Source organism: Oryza sativa, chromosome 10 (genome assembly GCF_034140825.1).
Source record: "Oryza sativa Japonica Group chromosome 10, ASM3414082v1".
Lineage (NCBI taxonomy): Eukaryota > Viridiplantae > Streptophyta > Magnoliopsida > Poales > Poaceae > Oryza > Oryza sativa.
The window spans coordinates 2,694,429-2,721,481 of record NC_089044.1 but is presented as its reverse complement, the minus strand read 5'-3'; the positions used below and the strand labels follow the sequence as shown (position 1 = coordinate 2,721,481).

Below are 27,053 nucleotides of genomic sequence, written 5' to 3'. Positions count from 1 at the left end.
AAACTCTGGTGTACATGAGAAAGTTTCTCTTTTTTAATATATCGTTCCTCTTCGTCTGTTCCAAATGAACTCTATAGATTCTTCTGTTATTTGTTTGTCCTTCTATCTCCAAATCTAATTTGAAATTGCTACATCAACCAACTGTGGCGTTGTCTTGGTTTAAGAAGTGTAACTCATGGCTTCTGCATATAGCTAGAAATGAACACAAACATTATACAAAATCGGCAGAGGAAAAGAAGGTATGTGAAAAAGAAAAAGACTGCCTACTCTACATTTGATAGAAAATTCCCTCTAAAATTTTAGGAATATTGAGCCATTAATTGGATTGTTTTGATTCGTTGGAGAAGTTAGGAATAATTCCCCTGTGCCCTCTTCTTCTTCCCTACGCCGTTGCCGCCGCCGGAGATCAACGAGATCATCGGAGCGGGAGGTAAGGTAAAGGTGTTGACTATTGAAGGGTCCAAAATCTGCAAGACACTGAGGGGGCAAGGAGGGATTTTTTTGTTGAATGAAGGTTATTACTCCCTCCGTATTTTAATATATGACGCCGTTAACTTTTCGAACAACATTTGACTATTCATCTTATTCAAAATTTTTATGTAAATATAAAAATATTTATGTCATGCTTAAAAAATATTTGATAATAACATAAAGTCACGATAAAATAAATGATAATTACATAAATTTTTTGAATAAGACGAATGGTCAAACGTTAATAAAAAGTCAATGGCGTCATACATTAAAATACGAATGGAGTATCAACTAGCAGGAAAAGAAACCCATGTATTACCATGCAAGGACATAATGGAAAGCAACGGATGAACCAAAGCTAAAGAATTCTTGAATGGCTGCTAGCTTCTCCATCAAAAGAGGCCAACAGATGAAAGCCTAGTACACGACTCAAGCGAAAATGTTCAGTTAAATTATTGTCCTCTTAATTTCTGTCACGGTGTCACTTCACATCAAATCATAAAACGCATACTCTTCAACGGGTAATGCTTTTATATTTCCATATGGATCGAGATCGATCGGCAGTACAGGTTCATTCATTCTCCAAAGTCCAGCGTTCATCAATGGCCATCTTCATCGGATGCATCTGTTCACTTGCACTCTTGCTGCTCTGCTCCCATGTCTTCCAGCTTCTCTCAGACGCTCGCCGCCGTCTTCCACCGGGCCCGAGGCCGCTTCCGGTCATCGGCAACCTCCTCGACGTCGCCGGTGAGCTCCCGCACCGCTCGTTGGCGTGCGTCGCCGAGCGGTACGGCCCGCTGGTGACGCTCCGCCTGGGCACGATGCTCGCCGTCGTGGCCTCCTCGCCGGCCACGGCGCGCGACGTCCTGCACAGGCACGGCGCCAGCATCACCGACCGGGGCACGCCGGACGCGTGGAGCACCGACGGGCACGACGGCAACTCCATCTTCGCGTTCCCGACGCGCCACCACCGGTGGCGCGCGCTGCGCCGGCTCGGCGCCGAGCAGCTGTTCTCGCCACGGCGGGTCGAGGAGCAGCGCCCGCTGCGCCGAGACGCCGTGCGCGGCCTCCTCCGCCACGTGGCGGAGCTGGCTGCGGCGTCCGGCGGAGGCGGCGCGGCGGTGGTCGACGTCGGGAGGGCGGCGTTCGCGGCCATGGCGAGCCTACTGTTCGGGGCGCTGTTCTCGGCGGGCATCGACGCCGCGACGTCGTGCCGGTTCCGCGACGCGGCGCGGGAGTTCGCGCTGCTGACGATGACGCCCAACGTGTCGGAGTTCTTCCCGGTGGTGGCCATGGCCGATCTGCAGGGCCTGCGGCGAAGGACGGCGAGGCACATCACGTGGATGTACCAACTGATCGACGGCCATGTCGAACGGCGGATGCGTGGCCGGGAAACGGCCGGTGGCTGCGGCGCCGCGCACGGGGAGAAGGAGAAGGACCTGCTTGATGTGATGCTGGACATGTCGGAGAAAGAGGAGCAGAATGACGACAGCAGCCTCACCATGAACCGGGGTGTGATAAGAGCATTTATGGCCGTAAGTATATGTATCCTATATATCTCAGTTTTTTACCAGATTATACAGTTTACTTTTAATTATATTTTGACTGTATGCCATATTTTGAAATTTTAGTATAAATATTCTAAAATATAAATCATATCTAAAATTTCTTTAATACATAATTAACATGTCATAATAAAATAATATTTATTTATTTTTAATAAAACGAATGGTTAAATATCATATAAAAAGGTAGCCACATCATCTATTTTAAAAAAGGAGTATAGGTTTGTTAAGGATGTTTTTCCAATTACTTTACAACTTTATAATAGTTAATCTGTTCGATTATTGTATCTTAACATATTATAAAAAGTTGGATAATTCATCACCCTTTCAGAACAGAAAAACCACGCCCAAAAGTAACTTTTCTCACCGCATGCACATATGTTTTACAAAGAGGCAAAAAAATGCTACTGAGCAATAAACAACGTGATTGTTATAGAAGATAGTAATAATCATGGCATGACAGTTTGTGGCTACTTTTCATTAATTAGACTTCGTAGTCACTAAAACATAATGGGTGGACGGAAGCCCAGTGACCACGGCTAGAGTTATCTCTAACAAAGTTATTTTCCAAAATTTTTTACAACTATTTAGGTACATGAAAAATAAAGATTGAAGGAGCGAAAACACTTTAGAACAAACTATATTTTATGCATAAGGTGATTTCTATAATCATCTGCCTAGGTTTTTGTTAGGCTTTAAATATTTTCTCTGGGTTGGTCTGTTTGCACGTGGGTGTGTTTTCAATATAAGTTTGGTGGTATTTACACATTTATTTAAAGGCAAATTTTACGGGAGGACATCACGTACGGCTCCTAAGTGGTTTTAGCTTTTGGACACTAAAAGTTGATCTTTGGGAAAGATACTTTCAAAGTATGGTTATTTACTACTAGGGACATCATGTTGGTTAAAATATTCATTTTTATTAAATAAAAGAGAGATAAATAGTATGAAAGGACAAATGTACTAGCTAGCGAAATGACCAAGGCCGGTGGCATATTTGTCCTTTCGCACTATTTTTGCTCTCCTATTCAATCGAAAATGAATATTTTGATTAATGTACGTGGTGTTCAGTAGCAAATAACCATATATTTTAAGATTGAATTCTGTAAAGATTGACTTTTTGGTTAAGATATTCGATTTATCTAAATTACTTACATTGCTTAACCAATTTCAGGATTTACTAATGGCGGGCAGTGAAACAAGCTCAGCTGTAATAGAGTGGGCAATGGCCGAGCTACTGCAGAATCCTCAAACTATGACAAAATTACAAGAAGAGCTCAAAAAGGTCATTGGCTCAAAAACTTGCATAGATGAAGAAGACATCGACCAACTTCCCTATCTTCAAGCAGTCATCAAGGAAACACACAGGCTACATCCAGCCATACCACTGCTAATGTACAAAGCAGCCGTCCCAGTTGAAATACAAGGGTATAAAATCCCCAAAGAAACCACTGTGATAGTAAATACATGGGCAATTCATCAGAATTCAGAGGTTTGGATTGAACCAGACAAGTTTATACCAGAGAGATTCCTACAAAAGGAGATCAGTTTGTCATCAGGTAGTACCAACATGGAACTTATTCCATTCAGTGCCGGACGACGTTTCTGCCTCGGATATCCGGTAGCAAATAGAATGCTGCATGTTATGCTTGCCTCGCTAGTTCATCAGTTTCAGTGGACACTGCCTGAAGTAGTGAAGAAGAACGGTGGCGTAGACATGGCAGAAAAGTTTGGAATAACACTGTCTATGGCGACCCCCCTACATGCTATAGCAAAGAATATTGTGTAATGTGTAATTTGTGTAATGTATTCCCGAATAAAATGTGTCATTTATCCTAAAATATAAGACGGATTTATAAAAAGTATCTGAAATTAAATAGGGAATGATTGTGATTGGTTTAAGACACTACTACAGGATTGATTTTCCTGGACGCCCCCCCTTTTGTTTACATGCGGTCCGTAAGTGGAACTACACGAAAAAATAGGGGGACCAGCGCTGGGCTGTCGCCCGCACGGGAAAATCGATTTTCCCGTGTGGACGTCCTAATCCAACCGCACGGGATAATCCTCCGTCCTTTCCCTCTCACCCACTTCAAAATTTTCCCATCTCTCTCTTCCTTTTTCCCTTTTATTCTCCCTCAACCACTCCCCTCTCTCTCTCTCTACCTTATCTCTTCCTTTTACTCCTCTCCCAGCCACACACCCGGCCGGCTTCCCACCTCCTCCCCCACACCTTCCTGGCCGGCTTCCCCTCCTCCTCCCCCTCCCCTCCTCCCATTCCCCTCTGTTGGGCCGGCGATGGCGGCGGCCTGGGCGACGGCGGTGGCCGGGCGCGGCGGCGAGTAGCGAGGCGGCAGTAGCGGCGGCGGCCAGGCTTCCCCTCCTCTTGGTCGTCGTCCTCGTTGTGCGCTCGGCTACGTCAAGGCAAGGCAAGGCAACAGACGTCGTGCGCTCCGGCAAGGCAAGGCAAGGTTCCGTCGTGCGCTCGTCGTCCTCCTCCTAGTCATCACGTGCATCGTCAAGGCAGCGGATCTGGCGGCGGTGGCGGCCGGCACAACTATGGCGGCGGCGGGCGGGCTCAACAGCGACGACGATGGCGGGCTCGGCGGCGGCCGGGTGGGTGCGGTCCGGCGGCCGGCGGCGATTTTCTTGTTTTTTTTTATTTTTGGTTTTTTTTCCGTACGGGTGGTATAACACGACCGCACGGGATAATCGATTATCCTGTGCGGTCGGCCCACCCGCACGTGAAAATAATGATTTTCACAGACACCTGGGTGCAAATAGGCCGGACCACCGCACGAAAAAATCTTGTCTGTAGTAGTGAGATGAAAAAAAGTAAGTTGAGAAATTAAATAGTATATAATTGGGATTAGTTAAGATGAGAAAATAGGTGGAGAAGTAATTATATTTTTAAACTAATAGATAATATTATTACTTTTATGGCTACCGCTACTGCTATACTACTATGACGACAAACGAATACTACCAATGCCGCCATTGCTGCAATAACCTACCATTACCTACCACCACCACCATCACACCACTACTAGGACCCATGATCAACCTAGTACAACAACAACAATTTCCACTATTATTTGTGTAGATATTATAGTAACACACTGATAACCTTGAACTTAAAGTCCATCCAAATAATGCAAGTTTAATTTGCAATCTCATTCCATTAGGCAACAAGACAATATTAGTGTAGTTCTTTCGAAGCTAGCATACGGACAGAAGAGAGAGCACCAGCCACAGATGGATTGATTGGGCTTTAGATGGGCTAATGACAGTGAACTACTGTAGACGAGGCCAATAGCATGGAGTGAGAACTATAGTACTACATATAGTTAAGGAACAAACAGATAACATCAGGAGCTTTTGTAAGGTTCATGTGTATCCTAGGTATATATATGTTTGATTTCAACATAAAGTGGGAAATGATGAGATGTTATTGTCTTGTATTTGGTTGGAAGGTCGTTGGGATAGGCCTTATTTGATTGGAGAGAAAAGGATGGATGGGATGATTGAAGGGATTTTTCTTTGATGAGCCTTGGGTGGACGCGCGGATGGGATGAGTCATACTCATATGTCCTGCATTTCATCATCACATGACAAACACCCATCCATCACCAATGGGCTCAGGAGCTTACCCCAATTTTTTTTCAAACAAATGTGATTTAATATGTTTGGTATATGTGTACCCAGCCGGTTAGTTATCAAAACAATCATTTGTAAGTACAAAATTATCTTTTTCAAGATTATTATCATTCTTTTTCCCTTAGATGTTTTATAATTTTTCTATAATAATGATTTTTGTTTGAGCTAATAACACATACTAGCACTTCAATATTTTTGTCATTGGATAATTCTTGCTTCAGTAACTCTGCATCTCTCGCTGAAATCCTGCGTCCGCTACTGAATCGGAGCCAAGCCTGTGCGGCCCAGCTCGTCACAACGCTTGAAGATGATGAACCTCGTGACGCGAAACTCGTACGTCACGAGGAGAAGGCTGCTGGAGGCGTAGGTTGAGGCGTCAAGGTCGGAGGCAGCAGCGATCGACATGTCATGGTCCAGTAAACATAAATTGATGGATGGATGTGAGGTATCGTACTATCCTACAAAACCAAAATAACAGAAACGATACTGATCTTATCCTACTATAGAAAGGGTTTTTGCGTGTGGACCGAAAAGCATCTTCCTGTGCGGAAGGCCGGCACGCCCGCCCGAGAAGGTCTGCGATAATCAAATTTTCGCATGCGATTGACCCAACCGCACGGGAAGATGTATTATCCCGTGCGGCACTATATACAATAACCTAGGCGTTTGGGAGTATCTCGTCCTATCTCAACCGGTAGCAATACCGGATTATCAAATGGTACGCGTTCTACATATCAGGGTTGTCATTAGTCGCACGAATTAAGAAATCACATTATGATATAAATAAGAAAGTAGAATGCACACATTCACATAAAATATGTAATAGACATATACACATACACACATATATATATAATTATTGTCTTGGAATTTACAATAATTCAAAACCAAATACAATTTATGTCTCTAAATTGTTTTTTCACGTAAATTCTTTCTCCCACTCTCTTAGGCGTTTGAAAGCGTCATTCTTTGCAAGGTCGCTCTCCGGATCGTAGAATTCGCCCAAATGGTTACAAACATCGTGGCGGATGTAACGACAAATATCTGCACACAAGTTGAGAATGGTTTTTTTTGTCGAACAGGTTTGCTACCCATGGAATTGACATGATCTGTTTAAGAAAAATACATATTGAAAGTTAGGGAAATTAAATTATTGAATATGTTAATGTGTACACGATATTTTCTAGACTCATATCTGCAAACTCTATTGTGTACCTCCCATTAATTTGAAGCATCTCGCACATGTAGTATCCACATAAGTTAGTGCCTGGTGGTTGCTTGCAACACTGTGTTGAAAATTCTGTATACGTCAATATTTCAATCTAACAAGTATAAAAAATGTTACTATAGCGGACATACCATTCATTACCGGCCATCGTGTCTTCACGAGAAGCTTACTCTTACTGGCATCCTTTACTCGTCCGCTTTGGTCTTTGTAATACTTGTGTGCTCTATGTAGCCAAAAATTTTGTTTGAGTCAATTGTGAGTACAAGAGCCAATAGTTATTGCGTAGTGTATAACAATACTTACAAGTTCAACAACACAAGGAATTCCGTGAATGTCTTCTCGGCATAATGTGCCGGATCAAGCACGACGACCAAGTGGTCCCACGGATATACTAGAAATAGTATGTAGTGGTCGCTGCAGAGAATTACAGGTGATGTTGTATTATGGAAACAGTAGTATGGAAGTAACACTTACGGCAAAGTGGAAGGGACCATTAGGGCATTTTTGTCTTGGTGCGTGAGCATCGCTTTCCCCAAGTACATTGCTACCTAGACCCTCTTTTTCTTGTGCAATTGATTGATGAACGCTTTTTTCTCCTCCGCTGTTCTCACCTAGTATTCTAATTTTCGTAATATTCGATTAATTATTATACTATTCATTTTTACACAATCCTACGAAATCTTAGATAGTATCCTGATACTACGATCCCACCAAATATTATTTAAAATAAGGTGGATTGAAAATAATGTGAACAAATATGCTTAAGTTTACATAAAGACCAATTATATTTATCAAAATTAATATTATATGCTTTGATTTATACAATATAAATATGTACTTTCGATAATCTGATAGTATCTTGATCGTATGGTACTATTCCGATACTATGATACTACAAATCGGAAAACAATCATACCTAGTATCTCGATACTGATTAGCTTGCTCTGTAGGCATAATAGGGCAGTTTGCAACAAAGCCAACAAGGGATCAATTGTGGCTCGCGCTTGGGCTGGCTGGCCGTATCACGCGTGAGCAAGAGGAAGGTAACAACCTCAAAGTTGTGAATTTAAAGTTGGAAAATTAAAAATTTTAAATATTTTTTTTATCTTTGGATGATTTTTCTTGTTTCTTTAAATATTATAGTTGCCAGTGCCAAACCAAATGAATGCAATTAAGATTTAGAAATTAAAATTTATAAAGTGAAATCCTCTTAAGAAAATCCTTTTACAGTTACCGCTACCACCACTACTACGACAACAAACGAATACTACCAATGCCACCATTACTAACAGAGCCTACCATTACTTTCGACGGGGATACCCATGAACCGTTTTCTGAGAGTATTGGGGTACATTGATACGAGGATCTACATGATACGACATCAAGCACACAAAAAAGCAAGGATTATACCGGTTCAGACATCTCGTAAGGTAATAGCTCTAATCCAGTTTATATGGGATTATAGAGAAAACTACAGAGTATAAAAGAGAACAACTGAATTTCGAGATTACTGACGAGATCCTTGTTAAGAAGTACTCGTGACGAGATCTATCAGCGAGCAGGCTTCAAGTTCTTCAGATTGCTTGTGGTGGCGAGTGTCTTATACTAAGATTAGATGCCCTGTACCTCCCTGGGGGTATTGTCGACGTTTGATGTCGCGATTCCGGTATTTGCATAGTATATGGATCGTTGGTACTAGGGTATATGCGAGACTGAGGTAAAAGAGACGGAGACGAGGATTTTTATATAGGTTCGGGCCCCTGAATTGTCAGTTAATAACCTTACATCCTGTTAGCCAAAGACGGTCGTTGCTCTTATTCATCATAATCACACCAGTACAATATTTGGGGTAGCCTATCTAATTGTTGTCGACATGGTGGTCTGAAGGTCTGACTTGTAGTCGATAACAGGGTAGTCTTCCTTCTCGAGTTCGTGCCCGGCGAGATCAAAGACAGCGCTAGATCCCTATAGCCGGCCTCTGTAGGTACCGGATAGGGTCGATCCAGGCATATCTCTGATGTCGATATCCGGCGGCTTGTCTTGGCGTATGTAAGCTTGTATGTTGATCTTCTGTCTTGATCTATGTTCCGTGTCGTCTATGGTGGGTATGTCCCCTCTCCTCATAGGGGGTCTTGTATTTATACCCATAGGTGTCCCTTTGTTCAAGTAGAACTAGGGAAACCAATATGGATACAATCCGAGTAGTCCTTGTCGTTTCCATGTAGAACTCTGGTTGTCTTTCCTTATCCGGAACTCCTCCTATATCTGCAGGTTGTCTCCGTATAGAACATGGTATGTGGTGGGTCCTGCCGAGATTTAGTCAACTACTATTAGGTATGTGGTATCCATAACCCTGACAGTAGCCCCCGACTTTAATGCAAATGAGCGAGTTCATATTCTCAACTGCAGACCTTGGAGTAACTGTTATCGAGCTCACGTGACCGTTCTCGGTGAGTTCAGAGATAATGTTAGACTTCCTTTATTAGCCTCGTACGGGCACCTAAAGGGTTTGTCTGAGTCAATCTCCGACGTCAACCAAGAAAGTACAGAGCATACAATTAAGTCTCCCGTCTTGCTGTAATCGAGAATTTGGATTGAAGTCAAGAAATTTTATCTCGGCGGGTACACCATCTTTTCATTCCGTATTCCTTGCCGAGATCCACCAACCTTTCTCGAATGATCGAGAAGGCGTAAAATCTGCAACGAAGTCTTGTCAACATTTGTCGTACTCGCCTTAGTCGATTTTGGTGTAGAACAATAGATACATGAAGTCTTCGATAATGTCAAATAGAATTTTCCTGAAATCAATACTCAGATAAGAATATTAGATAGAAATAGCCCCCCGAGCGAACGCTCAAAGGGTGACATGTTATAATATGTATGGAAAACTGAAAATGAATTAAACTTACAGACCAATGTTTTGTATATGAGCGTCTACTCTTTTATCGACTTCGATCAGTCAGTTTGTTGAGTTATACACTCTCCCTAGCCCCCAGCCTTGTCGTCGGAGAATCGTTCTTGGAGGATAAGGCTCTTGGACCTTTGACCTGCCTCGTTTGAACAAGCACTGATCCTAGCCCCCAGCCGTGAAGTTGGAAAACCCAATTTCCGATTACACGGCTTGGTTAATACGCACGACGAGAACTCTTACACGACCAGATCTTACATGGTCTTTCGTCTCTAAAGGATCCGACAAGGCCTTATCCACTCTGGGCGTCCCCAGCCGAAGTTCCCTTAGGTTCCTCAGAGGCCTTGTCAAGACGGCGTAAAGGGACATTAGGATAGGTTTCAATGCTAGGTGTCTTTGTGGTAAGGGATCTCTAGGTAAAACACTTGGCGATATTGTGTACTTGATATCAACTTTGTTGAAGTAGAGGTAATGGGAGAATCGCTACACCTCTGGTCAAGAACCAGGTAGTAGTCGTAACTCAACCACTAGAAGTAAATGTACGAGAGATCGCTACGATTGACTGGTTGAGAACCAGTGAGTAGGTGTCTCTCGATCATTTGAAGTCGTGGTAAGAGGACCGCTGCATTATTGCTGTAGTCGTATCTCGACCATCTGAGGTTGCGGTGTGAGAGATTGCTACGTACTGGTTCGAGGACCAGCGAACGTGTAGAATCATATCTCAAACACCAATGGAGATTGCGGTGCGAGAGATTGCTACGTACTGGTTCGAGGACCAGCGAACGTGTAGAATCATATCTCGAACACCAATGGAGATTGCGGTGCGAGAGATTGCTACGTACTGGTTCGAGGACCAGCGAGCGAGTACAATCATCTCTCGAACACCAATGGAGCTTGCGGTGCGGGAGATTCCTACGTACTGGTTCAAGAACCAGCGAGCGAGTAGAATCATCTCTCGAACACCAATGGAAGTTGCGGTGCGAGAGATTGCCACGTACTGGTTCGAGAACCAGCGAGCGAGTAGAATCATCTCCCGAACACCAATGGAGGTTTGCGGTGCGGGAGATTGCTACGTACTGGTTCGAGGACCAGCGAGCGAGTAGAATCATCTCCCGAACACCATTGGAGGTTTGCGGTGCGGGAGATTGCTACGTACTGGTTCGAGGACCAGCGAACGTGTAGAATCATCTCTCGAACACGAACCAGCGAGCGAGTAGAATCATCTCTCGAACACCAATGGAGGCTGCGGTGCGGGAGATTGCTACGTACTGGTTCCAGAACCAGCGAGCGAGTAGAATCATCTCCTGAACACCAATAGAAGTTTGCGGTGCGAGAGATTGCTACGTACTGGTTCGAGAACCAGCGAGCGAGTAGAATCATCTCCCGAACACCAATGGAAGTTTGTGGTGCAGGAGATTGCTACGTACTGGTTCGAGAACCAGCTAGCGAGTAGAATCATCTCCCGAACACCAATGGAAGTTTGCTACGTACTGGTTCGAGAACCAGCGAGTGAGTAGAATCATCTCTCGAACATCAATGGAAGCGCTATAGTTGGTTTATTACATGTGCATCTCATGTGGCCAACATGACTTACACACCCAACTTGTAGCATATCCGGATGTCCGTTCGCAATCATGTCGGGTGATCAAGCCGACAGCGTTCGCGAGGAATTATCCGTTAACAACCTTTTCTCGAGTAGTCCAGCCATGGCCGGTGCTGTGAGATAGGTTGTCGGTCTTCGTTGGCAGGTTGGGCGCGACGACTCTGCATTCGTCGAGATCGTTCTCGATAATGCGGTGTACTTGACCACAACCTACTCGAGTGCTCAATTGTTCCTGAAAAATATTTTCTAGAAGGCAAGACATATAGCAGATAATATCGAGTATGTATTCGAAAAACTGCATGGATCTTCTAGTATTATCAGGATATAACGAGCAGATGTAAATATCAGGTATTATGTAAACCGTAAACAAACATGATTCATACAGAAGAGAATAGAGCAAGCCCCCAGCGTTAGACCGTAGTCGATTTAACATCGGGGACACTCACGCAATAGATATTATATAAAAACATGCTCTAGGTAAACATAATAAATTATAAATCTGACAATGCTGTATAAGTCTAAAAAAATAGGTACGATAAATTTTATATAAAATATTGCGTACCTGTGTAGATATATGCCGGATATATATATGAAATTAGTAGATTAATTAGATTAATCTAATCTACTAATTACCTTGTTAGTGTCTACTACACACTGCAGAAGACACATGTATGCAGTAAACTTAGACTTGATTGTTTGTTGGTCTTGTGGAGCATGATGACCCGTCATATGCTCGCACGCGTGTGCATATGCACGTGACGTGATTAGGGAAATACCCTCTGTTGATCATCTCCGATTAGAACACAGTAATACAAAGGCATAGGTACTCGAACGAGTCCCCGTGCAGTATGTAGCATTGCACTGTGCTCGGCTCGGACACGGCGTCGTGTTCGGCCTGGGCTGCTGATGCTTTTGCACCAGCCATACCAGCCGATGTCGTGGGCGGAGAACTTGATCAGCAACTCTGCACGAAGGAAGATGGAGCACTGATTGATCCCGATCCAGAACAGGCTCATATCAAATCGATTCCGTATGCAGCGAATATTGTTGATTCTCTGCGGCGACGATTTCCTGAAGCTTGGTCGATCTCGCGAGATCAAATTGTTGATGACGATGGTTCCGATCTCGTTGGGACACGAGTCACACGACACACATAGAGCACTCTGGAACACGCAATTTTTCTCCTGAAAACCAACGCTTGTGCACTGAAGTCTCCAACACATAAATCTTTTTTTCAATATAAATCTGTCGACGTTTGATGTCGCGATTCCGGTATTTGCATAGTATGGGGATCGTTGGTACTAGGGTATACGCGAGACTGAGGTAAAAGAGACATAGACGAGGATTTTTATACAGGTTCGGGCCCTGAATTGTCAGGTAATAACTCTATATCCTGTTAAGCAAAGCCGGTATTGATCTTATTCACCATAATCACACCAGTACAATATTTGGGATAGCCTATCTAACTGTTGTCACATGGCGGTCTGTAGGTCTGACTCATAGTCGACAACAGGGTAGCCTTCCTCCTCGAATCGGCATCCGGCGAGATCAGAGATAACGCTTTCGTCTCTCCTGACAGTATCCGGAGACACCGTAGGGGACTAGCCGTGCTTATCCCTGAAGTCGATATCCGGCGTCTTGTCTTGGCGTATGCTGGCTTGTACATTGTGGCTTTTGTTGTTCCGTAGATTGTTGATTGTGGTGGCTCCCCCCTCTCCTCTTAGGGGGTATTATATTTATACCCATAGGTGTCCCTTTGTCTAAGTAGAACTAGGGAAACCTAATATGGATACAATCCGAGTAGTCCTTGTCGTTTCCATGTAGAACTCTACTTGTCTTTTCTTATCCGTAACTTCTCCTATATCCGCAGGTTGTTTCCGTATAGGACATGGTATGTGGTGGGTCCATAACCCTGACAGGTATGTGTTTATACCGCAGATCATCTTGCTCTCCAGAACACAGAGACAACGGACCCCTTACGATATGATACATTCCTTATCCCCTCCGAATAGTACTCTGATATTTCCCATCCTTAAAGAATATCTCCATAAGAACTCACTGATTTCCTTAACTCAAATGGATACTTTCTTATACTTGAGGATACAACGTATCCGTATATCTGATGATTCCTAAGATAGAGAGTATATTTTATCCGTAACCTTGACTACCTACCACAACCACCACCACACCACTATTACCACCCATCACCAACCTGGTACAACGACAACGATTGCCACTATTATTTGTGTAGATATTATGGTAATACACTGATAATAAATTTACTATCACAAGAGGAATTAGATTTAAAGCAGTTTTTGAATAGATTAGCTATGCTTCTAAAAGATGAGGAGATTAAGTGGTACCAACGTGATAAAGTAAAGGACTTGTTGGAAGATGATTCCAATACCAAATACTTTCAGTTTGTGGCTAATGGTAAGCACAGAAAAATAAGAATATACCAATTGCTAGATAGTGGTCATATAATAATAAGTGGTGATACTGATTTAGAAAAGCATATTACAATTTATTATACAGGTTTTTCCAGGCCATCAAAAAAACACAATTCTCTGTTGATGAGAACAGGAGGGAGGATATTCCGCACGTGTCGCAAAGAGAATGAGGCTTTAACTATAAACTTGTATTTGATTGGAAGGTTGGGATAGAGAAAAGGATGGATGGGATGGGATGATTGAAGGGATTCTGGATGAGCCTTGTTTTTCTTTGGAGAGACATGGGCGGATGCGTATGGGATGAGTCTTACTCATGTTATACATTTCACCCGCACATGACGAGCACCCATCCATCATCACCAATGGGCTCAGGGCCGTACCTACACTAGGAGATGGGTGTACAGTTGTACCCCAATTTTTTTTTCAAACAAATGTGATTTAATATGTTTGGTATACATGTACCTAACCGGTAAGTCATCAAAACAATCATTTGTAAGTAATTATCCTTTCCAAGATTATTATCATTTTCCCTTAACTATTTTATAATTTTTCTATATATAATAATGATTTCTATTTGCGCTAATAATACATATTAGCACTTTGATATTTTTCTCATTGGATAATGCTTTTGCTTGAGTAACTCTGTACCTCTCGCTGAAATTCTGCGTCCGCTACTGAATCCGAGCCAAGCCTGTGCGGCCAAGCTCGTCGCCACGCTAGCTTGAAGACGATGAACCTCATACGTGACGAGGAGAAGGACGCTGGAGGCGTATGTTGAGGCGTCAAGGTCGGAGGCAGCAGCGATCGACATGTCAAGGTCCAGGAAACATAAATTGATGGATGGATGGGAAGTATGGGGTGTACGGGCTTAATAACGAACCTAGCTTGGCGTGGAGTAATTGGACGAGGTGAAGGAGATGACTAGTTAGATCCTGACTCGGGTTGATTTGAGTCTCGGAATTGTCAGAAACGCAATCAATTTGAGCATATCTGTATCTCTGGAGCAAAATTGTTAGTATCTCTATCCGTATTCTTCTATCCGTATTCTAGTATCTTATGATACTACAATCCTATAAAACCAAAATGATGATCCCATCTGATATCCTAATTTTTTAGTATCTTGATCTTAATCTTCATTTTTACAAATTTTAAGAAATCTTAGATAGTATCCGATACTACGATCCCTATGATCCCATCAAATATTATTTAAAATATGGTGAATTAAAAATACTGTGAACAAATGTGCTTAAGTTTACATAAAAACCAATTAAATTTATCAAAATCAATATTATATATGCTTTAATTTATACCACATATTATATATTTTATATAAAAATATGTACTTTGTAAAATCTAATATTATCCCGATCCTATGGTGTACCCCGATATTATGATACTACAAATCAGAAAATGATGCTACATATTATCTCTATACTAATTACCTTGCTCTGGAGGTGTAGTAGGACAGTTTGCAACAAAGCCAACAAGGGATCAGTTGTTGCTCGCGCTTGGGCTGGCTGTCCGTATCGCGTGCGAGCTGTGGCTGTTCGGCGTCTGCGTTGCCCCGCGACGGAAGCAGATCTAGAAGAGGAAGGTAACAACCTCAAAGTTGTGAATTTAAAGTTGGAGAACTTAAAGTTTTAAATCTTTTTTTAATCTGCGGATGATTTTTGTTGTTTCTTTAATTTATTGCCAGTACCAAAGCAAATAAATGCAATTAATATTTAGAAATTAAAATTTATAAAGTCAAATCCTCTAATAAAATTTGGCAAATCATACAAGTGCAATTATTATCCCTATCAAGATGTGGACAGTCTATGTTTGTTTCCTGGCAGCTCTTATAAGGCTCTTCCTCGTAATAGTAGGATTTCAATATTCTCATTTAGTTAACTAGGAAGGTGGCCCGCGCGCATGCTTGGGCACTTATATTATTGTTAATTATTGAAAGGTAAGATTATTGTTTGTTAAAAAACTTTGTCAAATAGATTAAAGGCAAACTAAATTGCTAGTTAATTATATATCATACAATCCATCCATATACATATCGCGTAGTATGTCCAAAAATGAAAAATGCGAGAGCAATATATTCAAAATTCTTATAATTAAATCGTCTCATAAAGGCGCATGATATAGTAAAAAAGGAAAGGAAGTGTATGAATGAAAAAAGAAAAAGAAAGAACAAATGGGAAAATGAAAAAAGGGAGGGGAAGTGTATGTACCCACGTATGTAGGTGCGCACCTATGCCGTGAGAGGAGAGGTGTGACCTCGTAGTATTTAGTTTTTTCTAAGATCAATTTAATCTAACGGTTTATAATATTAGGCGTACCGATTTAAGTAATATATACTTTGCTTTTTTCAATAGAATTTTTAATATTTGCTCTAATTTATTAGAGCACCACGGAGAGTATTTTAAGAAATTTTAAAGGACTTAACACATGTAATTAGAATATTAAATGCGTAATATATATATGTGGGGCATATGGTAATATTTATTCTAGCTTCGTCAATGTTTATATACATGAATGTAGAGAGAAATTAATTACTACCTCCGTCCCAAAATAAGTGCAGCCATGGTTTTCAGCGCCCAACTTTGACCATTCGTCTTATTTAAAATTTTTTTGAAAAAAATTAAAGACATAAGTTACGAGTAAAGTACTATCCATGTTTTATCATCTTATAACAACAAAAGTGCTAATTATAAAAAAAATTCAAATAAAACGGACGGTCAAAGTTGGGCGCGGAAACTTATGGCTGCACTTATTTTGGGACGGAGGTAGTATATGGCTAGCAAGCCATTAGATATCTAATTAATCGCAATTAATTTTGGCACCTATTTACAGTTGTTCATAGTAGCTCTTACATACTCATCTTATGATTTTGGGTATCCGTTGATCCCCAATTTACTGTTCACCATGACTCGCATGAAAAAAATATGTACTACTTAGGGTCTAGGACAATTGAAATTGATGAATTATCTGATTTACATGATAGCTATTTGAGGGTATAAACGAATGAATTGACTTCTAAAAGTTAAAATGTTGTTTAAAAAAGACACCATTTAGAAACTTGGAAAGCGTGCAAATGAAAATCCAAACTATGGAGTCGAAAAAAAGAGGGTCTTAAACTCCCTTGTCTTATAAGAGTTCTAGTGATATTCGTTAATATTGTGCTCACATTTATAATATAATAATTTCTTTCACTTGTACGAACAAATAGTACAAAATTCAATACGACATAACGCAATACTACAATACATTATAATTATTCTGTAATCAACTATCGGTTCGGCTTAAATGGAGCTAAGTTTTTTAATAACACAACCCACGGTGCTTAATTCTTCTCTCGCTACATCACACCTTTAATTTTCTTTTCATGTTATTAACAAAATTTATCATCTCCATATATGATTTGACATGTAGCAAAGCGGTAGTGCTACGGCGGTCGTGATCACCTTATGCCTCAGATACGATGCTTTGTCACGTGTGCAAAAGGGAAATGAGCAGACGTGTATTGTGCAGCGGGCCAAAAAGGGAACTTTGGACGCTTTATTTATTAGCAAATAATAGATCTGATGATTTAAATAATGGGTCCACCGGTTATAGTGTAAGTGTAAATTAGTGGGTACACAATATAATGTCGTAGACTTTGTTTTGAAACAGTACATTATTTGAGAATGATAGTCCAATGTAATAAAAATTGATCCGATGATTTAAATAATGGGTTCACCGGTTTAAGTGCACGTATAAATTAGTTAATATATATCTTAAATTTTTTATTTGATAGGTACACAATATAATTGTATAAACTTTATTTTAAAATAGTGTATTATTTGAAAATAATAGTACAAAGTAATGAGTATGACGGTTTAAGTGGAAATTATCTTACTCCCTCCGGTTTCATTCTAATTGAAGTTTTGGACAATAACACGGTCTACAAAATATATCTTTGACCTTATTTTTCTATTATAATATATATATATAATAAATATAGAATATTCTAAGCGCCAAACATGCATCAGCCCAGGCCCACCCCACCCCACGTCCCGTCATCCCACTCCTACCATTGTCAGAGTAAACAATTTACTTCGATAATAAAAACAACTCCCCTGCTTCTGATCCCACCCCACGTCCCGCATCGTGCTTCCACCATTATCGGAGTAAATGATTTACTTCAATAAAAAACAACTTCTCTACTTCTGGTATATATTTTATTTTCCCGTACCCAACCAACCACTCTCGCCCCCACTTCATTTTTTCCTTTTTTTCGGATCTGAATCGATCCACCATCCTAGCACACCATCCTAGCACACAGATCGGCGACACACCATAGAGGAGGATGACGACACCGTGGCGGTTGATGGCGATGGCCGGCGGCGGTTGAGGCGAGGAATGTAAGTACATACGTATACCTACACATGCGCGGGAGAAGAGGAGATGTGGGACCCCATAGTATTTTGTTTGTTTATTCTTAGAATTTCTATGATTTTCTCTAATTTATTAGAGCGTCACGTGGCGGCTTGAGAGCGTTTGTAGGAAGTTTAATGTACTTTTAGTATACCTACACATGCCCGAGAGAAGAGGAGAGGTGGAACCCCATAGTATTTGGTTTGTTTATTCTTAGAATTTCTAGGAATTTCTCTAATTTATTAGTGCATCACGTGACGGTTCGAGAGCGTTTGTAGAAAGTTTAATGGACTTTTAGTATATAATAGATAGATAGATAGATAGATATATTTTATTTTTAAAAAAATTGTAGGAAATCCCGTCGATTTTCTTTCCAACGATAGTACACGTACATATGTTTCTTTGGCTTTATTTTCTTCTATATATCGTATATATAAGTACATGTATATGGTTTTTGTTTTTTCTTGCGGCACAGTAGGTAAGCTTTATTTTTTTTCCTTTGAATCGTACGTAGTACAAACAGTTATATATTTCTTGTGTGGGAGGAATGTATTATTTTTTTAATAACAGATCTAATCTAATGGTAAAAAAATATAGGGGCCACCAATTTAAATGAAAATCGACGGTAAGATTAGATAATGCTATGTGGCGATTGTCATGCCCATAAATTTAACCCAAATTTCCAGACTACTTTTGTGTATTAAATCCCTGTCCAGAACCAGCCAGGGTATACAAAACGACAAGTAATATTCAGTTCCAAACGTAAATAAAGCGTAAAATACTTACAGAAGAGGCACTTAGTCCTTACACCGAAACGAAAGCAGCAGCAGCGGAAAAAGGCGATCTTAGCGGGGCTTCAGCTCCACTCCACAGGCAAAACTCAACTGGGGTCTAAGCCTTGGTCCTCTAACTTCGTCTTCAGCTCAGAAGCACTACACTTCTGAAAAGGGGGAAACAATATCAAGGCTGAGTACAACCACCGTACTCAGCAAGCCACACCAACTATGCATTCGTGCAAGGGGACACAAAGAGGGGTTTGTGGCTATTTGCATAAAGGCGGTTGTAAAACATTTTTATTAAGCAAAACAGTAAAACAGTTGATTAATTAAAGTAAATTAGATCTTCACTTATCAACGCTACACCACGTTGAACAGGCCCAACCAACCCACCTGAACTACAGTGCATTGGGTCGATTTATTAGGGGTGAGACTAATCACAGTAAATCTGGTCGATCGCCCATAACCGCGGGTATGGCTATTCGAATAGTTTTACTCTAGCCAGAGGTGCACAACTGTACCCACAAAACACAATCCACCGGCATGTCACCGTGTCATCATGTGCCCATGATGAACACATCACCACATCGAGTGATTGTGACAAGATCCTTCATATAACTCTCCCCTAACCATCCACACCACGCTAAGGTTTCACCCCCACTCCTCGCAAGGCAACGGGTAGTCCCCTCATGCGCCGCGGTGAATTCGGCAGCTGGACAACCGGACACCCCGGCCGACCCAACTCCATCACGCCCACCCTCGCCACCGGTGCCTAGGAAAGGGTCGAGCTATACTTCAGATCAAGTAGTTACCCACTCCCGCTTGTGGTAAGCACTGTTAGTCTTCCAGGGTTTCCCATGAGCCGGTCCTTAATTGCCATGGGTGCGACTCGCAAAACCATGCACCCACAGCCCACCATTCAATCGCATTTTAGTTGGATAATTACGGCCATGAAACATAGCCGGATGTCTCGAGCACGCAGCTCGTTCTGATACTAAAAAGGTCTAATACTGCAATTATCCCATCTACTGAGCTAGTGGCAATTAAGCATGGCTGAGCATATAGTTCTAGCTGTGTCACATAAGTAACATGAGCTAGTCGATTTATCACCCAAGGTTGACAAGGGACAGATAACAAGTAAACATGGCACAAGCGAGCAGATAGGTAAATTCTGATCCCATGTAATTAGCAAAACATGCATATTTATTTGCAAACGGTAAAACATTTGTAAAGTAGGATCAAAATGCTCAAGGGGAATGTGTGACTTGCCTTGCTTCTTCGAACAATCTTCCGAACTCTTATCCTCACAACCGCGGACTTCTGAAACGACGGAAACTACACGCTGGCATGCAAAACGAGGAAAAACACTAATAAAAACCAAGGAAATAGTATATAAAAGTAAACAAATATGTAGAGCTCAATTTTAGATGAATTTTGCAAGTTGAATGGCTCAATTTGGAGTTCGGATGAATTAGATATAAATTTTAGAAGTTTTGAGCCATTTAATTGAATTTCTATAACTATTATCGGTCTATGACGCATTTATTAATTATTTTCTCAAAGGAAAAGGCATTCGCTGACGTCAGCAAGGTGAACCAGCGCCGACAGGCGGGCCCCACACGTCAGCGGGTCAAAGGGGGAGGGCGCACGGTGGACTCGGTCCACCGCGGCCTAGCGGCACCGTGGACCCGGACCACAGGAGTGGTCCACGAGCGGCCAAAGCACGGGCGCGACGAGGAGCTGAGCCTTGGACCGACGGCACGCGAGGCCACCAGCGACGGCGACCGGCGGGCGGCGCGGGGAGCGGTGAAGGGGAGGGGGCAAGGAGGAGGGAGGAGGGTGCTCACCGAGCTGGCACCGACAAGGAGCGGCCGCCATGGGGCATGGCGACGGCCGACGGCCGGCGGCGGCGGGCTCCCCATGATGGAGGCGAGGCGGCGCTCCGGCGACTCCCGACCACAGCGGAGGCGCGGCCGAGGACCGACGGAACCTGGGGAACAAGGAGGAGGGACTAGGGGAGGAATAGGAGGCGCGGAAAGCCGGCCGAAGATCGGGGAAATTAGTGGAGCTCACCGGCGCGGGAAGGGAACCCGGTTCCGGCGACGATTCGAAGAGGCAGAGGGGTGGCCGAGCTACACATGAGGACTGTGGTGCCGGGGAAGGCGACGACGCAGGTCGACGTTGACCGGGGAGGCGGCTCGACACAGCTGGAGACAGCAAACACGACGGCGATCTCGGGTTGGTGGTGGAAGCGGAGCTCCGGCACTGGAATGGGGAAATAGTGGAGGCCGAGGTGGAGCTTGGCGCAGCGGTGCCGACGGCGGTGGCGGGGCAGCGCGACGGCGACGGGAACGGCGGCGGTGGGCGGCTGAACGACGCCGGCGAGCGGCGGAGGTTGGTGGTGCGGTGGGGCGGCTTTCCGGTGGCTATTGGGGAAAATGGAGCGGCTGCCGGGGTAGACTTCGACAATGGATTGGGAAGGGGAGCGGTGGACGGGGTGCGGCACGACGCAGCGAAGCTATTGGGGCCGGCGGCGCAGTGCGGCAGCGACGGGAGTGGTGGCTAGAGGCGGCCGGAGCTCGTCGGAATGCAGTGGCGCACGGGCTCGGCGCGGAAAGAGCGAGGGAGGATGCGGAGGGCTCGGGAAAAAAGGGGAAAAGAGAGAGGGAGGCATGGGGATTGTTTTTATAGGGTGAGGAGGTGGCGAGGAGGCCGGGACGAGGCGGCAACGGCCGGCGACGTGGGTGACGACGACGTGGGCGAAGCGGGGAGTAGAGGGGTTCAATTTGGCGCCAAAAATTGGGGAAAAGTGGGGGAAATGGTGGAGGGAGTGGAGAGGATGCGGTTCCACACGTTTGACCAGAGAAAACGGGAAAGAATGGCATGGATTTGGTGGTGGAGTGGCGTCGGCAACAATGGCAGTTGCTGGCCGGCTGGAGGTGGAAGGAGGAATTGACAGGTGGGGCCTTGGGTCCCACCTGTCAGGTAGAGAGAGAGAGAGAGGAGACTGGTTGGGGGACGCGATGCAGACTTCAAGGGAGAGAGGGCGAACAGGCCGAGCGGCCCAAAGAGGAGGGAGGAGGGGAGGACGGCCTGGCCTGGGAGGTGGGAAGGAGAGAGGGGCGAGCGGGCCAAGGAGGGGGAGAAGATCTTGGGCCGAAAATGGCCCAAGGAGGAAGGGGAGATTTAACTTGGTTTTCTATTTATTTTAATTGATTAAATGAACTTTGTGACTTTTAAATTTCTTGAGCTCCGAAAATTCGTGGAAAAATCCGGAGAGTATTTTAGAGCACAGAGAATATTACAAAATATTCTCGGCCATGATTTTTAAGGGAAAATTTTAAATTCCCTCTATAATTTTACTTGATTAAATTGATTAAATTTTTATTTAATTTCTAGGAAATGTATTATTTAATGATTTTTAATCTCGAACGAAAATCGGGGCATTACAGCGATCTAGGAGCGTTTGTAGAAGTACCACATGGTGACTCAAGAGCGTTTTTAGGAAGTTTAATGGACTTTTAATAGAAGTGCCACATGGCGACTCAAGAGTGTTTTTAGGAAGTTTGATGGACTTTTAGTATATAATAATAATAGATAGAAATAAGGAGTATAAATTGCATTTACACTATATATATTGGTAGGTGGGCCATAATTTAGTGTAAGAGCTCAAGAAGTGAGTGTGCTAGTATAATAGGGTGCAATTTAGTATATGAACTTAATAAGTGAGCTGGGTGTGATTTTGGCACAATTAATTAATAAGTAATCCAACAACTTAAGTATGTTGACCATTTTGTCTATACACATTTAGTTTTAAGTACTTATTTTTTCAAAACTAGTGATTCATTCTAGTTCTACTATAATAAATAAAAGTCAATTAAATTTTACTGTATTTTGACGGTCCTCAAATAATAATATCTGACATTCAATGTCTGCACATAATGAAATAAAATATGGTATTCAACTTAGTGGTAGGGATTATTACTAATCATTTTTAATAGTGTTGGTGAAATATGTGTATGCAGGTATTTTATGGATGAAAATCACCCGTCATGCGATAAAATACACCTCTAGAAAATCAGGACGCGATTACACGAATTGGAGGACCCATATGTCAATCAAAACAACTTATAATTGAGCCAAAACATAGTACATAATGTTGGAGGCGCAATAAGAAGCTTCTCAACCAAAGGATAGCCCGAGAGGTGGGCTTTTGGGTTCGGCCGAACCACTAGTGTGGTTCAGCCGAACCGCCATCGAGTCCAATCGCCATTTGCTTCTACAGTGGAATAAGATTTTAATCCTAGAAATCATCGTATTTTTGGAACAGGGGAGTAGTACATAATTCACATGTTCTTAAAATTATATGGATTTCTAAAATAGTGGCTAAATATAGACATGTCAAATCTTGGACAAATCTACCACAGACAAGTAGTTTAAAACGGAAAGGAGTACTGTGTTCCGAAAAGTGCAAAGTACACCCTCCATCCGCGAGAATTAACATATTATTTTTATCACGAAGGCCAAGGAGAATTAGCCATATTAACTCATATTAGTTGGTGGGCTCCAAACTCTAACTCCTAATTCCCAACTTCAACTCCAGTGAGAGCTGTCTCCTATAGGAGCTGAGTTGCGTATGAAAGTGTTTGGTTACACTGGTCAGCTCCACTCCACCACGTTATTCGTCGCCATTTTATCGAACACCTTGTTGACGTGGTCCTGCCGTTGTCGCTTAGCAAGTGCATCGCCCTGCAGCCGCAACCGCCGGTCAGCCTGCCTGTCGCCGCTGCCGCAGGTCCGCCGCGTGTCACCGGCGCCAGCGCCCGTCAATCCACCCACCACAGCCGCAGGTTAGCCCGCGCGGCGTCGGCGCCCGTCACTCCACCAACCGCCGCCGTAGGTCAGCCTGCGCACCGACGGCGACGGCGCCCGTCGCTCAACCCTCCGCCGCCGCACGTTAGCCTGTGCGCTGTCGCCGCCAGTGCCACCGCCCATCGCTCAACCGGCCACCTCCTCTGAATGCGCGTGCCATCGCCCTGTAGACGTCGTTGCCGCCGCCAACCATGCGCTGCTTGCCACCGCCGCATCCTGTCGCCGGTGGCTGATGGGAGAAGAGAATGGAAGAAGAGGGGAAGAAGATGAGGAGGAGAGAGAACATGAGGAGATGGGGTAGGAAGGGGTAGTTCAGTGGTATTTTGGTGTAAATACACTTAAAAAAAGGGTGCTAGGTCTTTTGAGGTGGAGTGGAGCTGTGGAGCAGCAAAAACCTAGCTCCACCCCCGTAGTACAAATTAATGGAGCAGCTCTGCTGACTCCGCTCCGAAAAAATAGACAATCTATACCGTTTGGCACAACTCCAGCTCTAGGTAAGTTAGAGTTTGGAGCTGGAGCTGTGTGAAACGGGACCGTAACAATGATCAAGAAGTGTATGCATACATATGCAACTAATGAGTATTAAGATAGCTCCTCAAGTTTCGATTAAACATTTAATTTATATCTTATACACAAAAACTACAAATATAACTAACTTGGTTGGAAAAACCAAAATATGGAATATGTCTAACAGAGGGAGTATTTTCAGAATTCTCAAACCTGTTATAAAAATTTCTTCACTCCTCCTAGGTCGACCTGGCCCAAACACAAGGCCCAATAAAACCTAGACCCTCTAATACTACTCAGGCCTTAAACCAAGGAAAAAGTACACCGAAGGTCCCTCAACTTATCATCGAGTTACAAAATCGTCCTTGAACTAACCGGATATGACGTATCCATCAACTTACAAAATCAAGCAAACTAGGTCACTCGGTGGTTTTGACTCTGGTTTTGTCCTATGTGGCACCTGACTCAGCATAGTACCCACGTGGACCCCTTGTGTCAATCTCTTCTCTCCCCTCTCCACCTCTCTTCCGCTCTCCTCTCTTCTCCGATCTCCATGGGAGGCGGCGGGGGAGCAGCTGCACGGGCAGCGGCCGGCGGACGCAGGCGGCGTGGGGAGCAGCTGCACGGGCGGAAGCCGGCGGGGGAGCAGCTGGGCGGCGGTGCACGAGCTCCTCCAAAGCGCTGAAAGAGCGGAAGGCCGATGAGGCGACGAGGGGTGCCTGCGTGACTTCCTGGAGAGGGCGAACGAGGGCGACGGTGCGACGGTGGAGTACAGGGAGCGCGACGTGTTCAACGCGAGCGAGATGGTGGTGGAGATACAGAGCGTGGAGGCTATGGGGAACAAGGACCTGTTCATGGTTGGGATATCACCAGCATGCATTCTGCCGTGCTACTCATGGTCGCCGCCATGGTCTCTGCGGTCTTGAAGGCTACCGCCGCTGTCGGCGTCGCCGGTGTGTTCGGCATGCCGTTCAGTGACGGCACATCCATCGGGCTGCTGCTCAACACCAAGGGGATCATCGAGCTCGTCATCCTCAACATTGCAAGGAACAATGGGGTAATCCATTAGTTAATTACTTAATCGATCGCCATGCGATGCATGTCGTGATTAATTAAGGCTAGGTAGCTGCTTGTGTTGTGTAGAGCATGAGTTACCAGTCGTTCACAGTGCTGGTGTTCGTGTCGACACTGAATCGCTGATCACGGATTCACGGCGATGGTGGGCGCCTCGTGTTCTACAAGCGGTGCACGGTGGCGTGGGCTCACCCGGAATCGGAGCTCCGCATCCTGGCCTACGTGCCTGCGCTACTGACGCTCCACGACGTGGTGACGCCGTCCAGCCGGTCGCCCGTCGGCGTCCACGCCCTCCACCTCATCGAGTTCGTTGGCCGCTCCTCCGCGCTCCTCCTCATCAACGCATCCACGTCGTCATCGTCCTCCTATGACGCCTCCGTCCACGGGCGCAGCCACACGGAGATGCAGTTCAAGCACATCTCCCACGCCTTCGTGGCGTATGAGGAGCAGGCGGTGGGTGTGTCGGCGTGCACCATGGCCGTCGTCTTCCGCCCGTGCAGCTCCTCCCCCGCCGCCTGCACCCGCCGACCACTGCCCGCGCGTGGCTCCTCCCCCCGCTGCCCGTGCAGCTGCTCCCTCGCCGCCGCCCGTGGAGATTGGAGAAGAGAGGAGAGAGGAAGAGAGGTGGAGAGGGGAGGGGAAAAAAGGCTGACGTGGGTCTCACGCTGAGTCGTCAAAACCGCCGAGGGACATAGTTTACACTGGTTTTATAAGTTGAGGGATACGTCCTATCCGGTTTTACGGTTCAAGGATGATTTTGTAACTCGCTGACAAGTTGAGGGACCTTCGGTGTACTTTTTCCTTAAACCAAAGCAGGCTCACCTGGGCACGAAGACCGATCTAGACGGCCGAGCCAAAGCAGGCCGAATGGCCTAGCCAACCAAGCAGGCCAGGCCGCTACCTCCTAGCCCACAACTAAGGCAGGCCTAGCCGAGGAAGGCATCACCAAACAATGCACCTCGGCCCAGCCTGAGCTGCTCACATTGCACGCTGGGGAATAAGTTTATTTTAGGTCCCTTAACTAGACAACAAATCTAATTTTTGTCCCTGAACCAGAAAACCAGACATAACGGTCCCTCAACTGTCAAAACCGGCACAATATAAGTCCTAAGGCAGTATGGTGAGTGGTTTTATCCTACGTGGCAATTTGACCCGAGTTTACATCGATGAGTCAGCGTGGGCCCCACATGTCAGCGTTTCTTCACATCTCTCCGCACCTATCTCTCTCTTCCTCCTTTTTCCAATCTCAGCAGGCGGCCGGCGACCAGCGACGGGTTGCGGGAAGGGCGCCCGAACTTGCAGGCAGAGAGGAGAGGAGTGGCACGCGGTGATCGGCGGAAGAGAGGAGCGGCGACCGATGGGGGAGAGGAGCGACGAGTGGCAGCCGGCGAGAGTGAGACGAACAGCGCACGGCCGCCTGAGGGAGAGAGAAGCGGCCCGTGGCGACCGACAGGATTGAAGAACGGAGCACGGCGTGGCGGGGAGAGAGGAGCGGTGCGCGGTGGTCGGCAGGAGAGAGGAGCGGCACACGACACAGG

The 27,053-nt window shown here is 44.5% G+C and overlaps 2 protein-coding genes across 2 annotated transcripts; one reads left to right on the top strand and one right to left on the bottom strand.

Annotated features, from left to right (window-relative positions):
• Nucleotides 1–916: 916 nt before the first annotated feature.
• Nucleotides 917–3,913, top strand: LOC4348095 (carnosic acid synthase). Its single transcript, XM_015757995.3, has 2 exons — nt 917–2,006; nt 3,211–3,913. Exons 1-2 carry the CDS (start codon nt 996–998, stop codon nt 3,823–3,825), a joined length of 1,626 nt encoding a protein of 541 aa, XP_015613481.1. The 5' UTR covers nt 917–995; the 3' UTR covers nt 3,826–3,913.
• A 2,591-nt stretch (nt 3,914–6,504) lies between these two features.
• LOC107279191 (uncharacterized) lies at nt 6,505–25,297 on the bottom strand. Its single transcript, XM_066304882.1, has 10 exons — nt 24,902–25,297; nt 21,136–21,580; nt 20,910–21,052; nt 20,332–20,404; nt 19,073–19,226; nt 15,325–15,463; nt 7,225–7,335; nt 7,053–7,144; nt 6,909–6,979; nt 6,505–6,802 (listed from the first exon to the last, which is right to left on the bottom strand). The coding sequence occupies exons 1-5, from the start codon at nt 25,295–25,297 to the stop codon at nt 19,219–19,221; spliced, it is 1,065 nt and encodes a 354-aa protein (XP_066160979.1). The 3' UTR covers nt 6,505–6,802; nt 6,909–6,979; nt 7,053–7,144; nt 7,225–7,335; nt 15,325–15,463; nt 19,073–19,218.
• Between the last annotated feature and the right edge of the window lie 1,756 nt (nt 25,298–27,053).

Coding starts and splice junctions, on each gene's coding strand:
- LOC4348095 (XM_015757995.3), top strand. CDS start 996: ATGCTTTTATATTTCCATATGGATCGAGATCGATCGGCAGTACAGGTT. Junction 2,007..3,210: donor TGATAAGAGCATTTATGGCC/GTAAGTATATGT, acceptor AACCAATTTCAG/GATTTACTAATGGCGGGCAG.
- LOC107279191 (XM_066304882.1), bottom strand. CDS start 25,297: ATGAACAGGTCCTTGTTCCCCATAGCCTCCACGCTCTGTATCTCCACC. Junction 21,053..21,135: donor CGGGTTCCCTTCCCGCGCCG/GTGAGCTCCACT, acceptor CTTGTTCCCCAG/GTTCCGTCGGTCCTCGGCCG. Junction 20,405..20,909: donor TCCTTGTCGGTGCCAGCTCG/GTGAGCACCCTC, acceptor TTTGCATGCCAG/CGTGTAGTTTCCGTCGTTTC.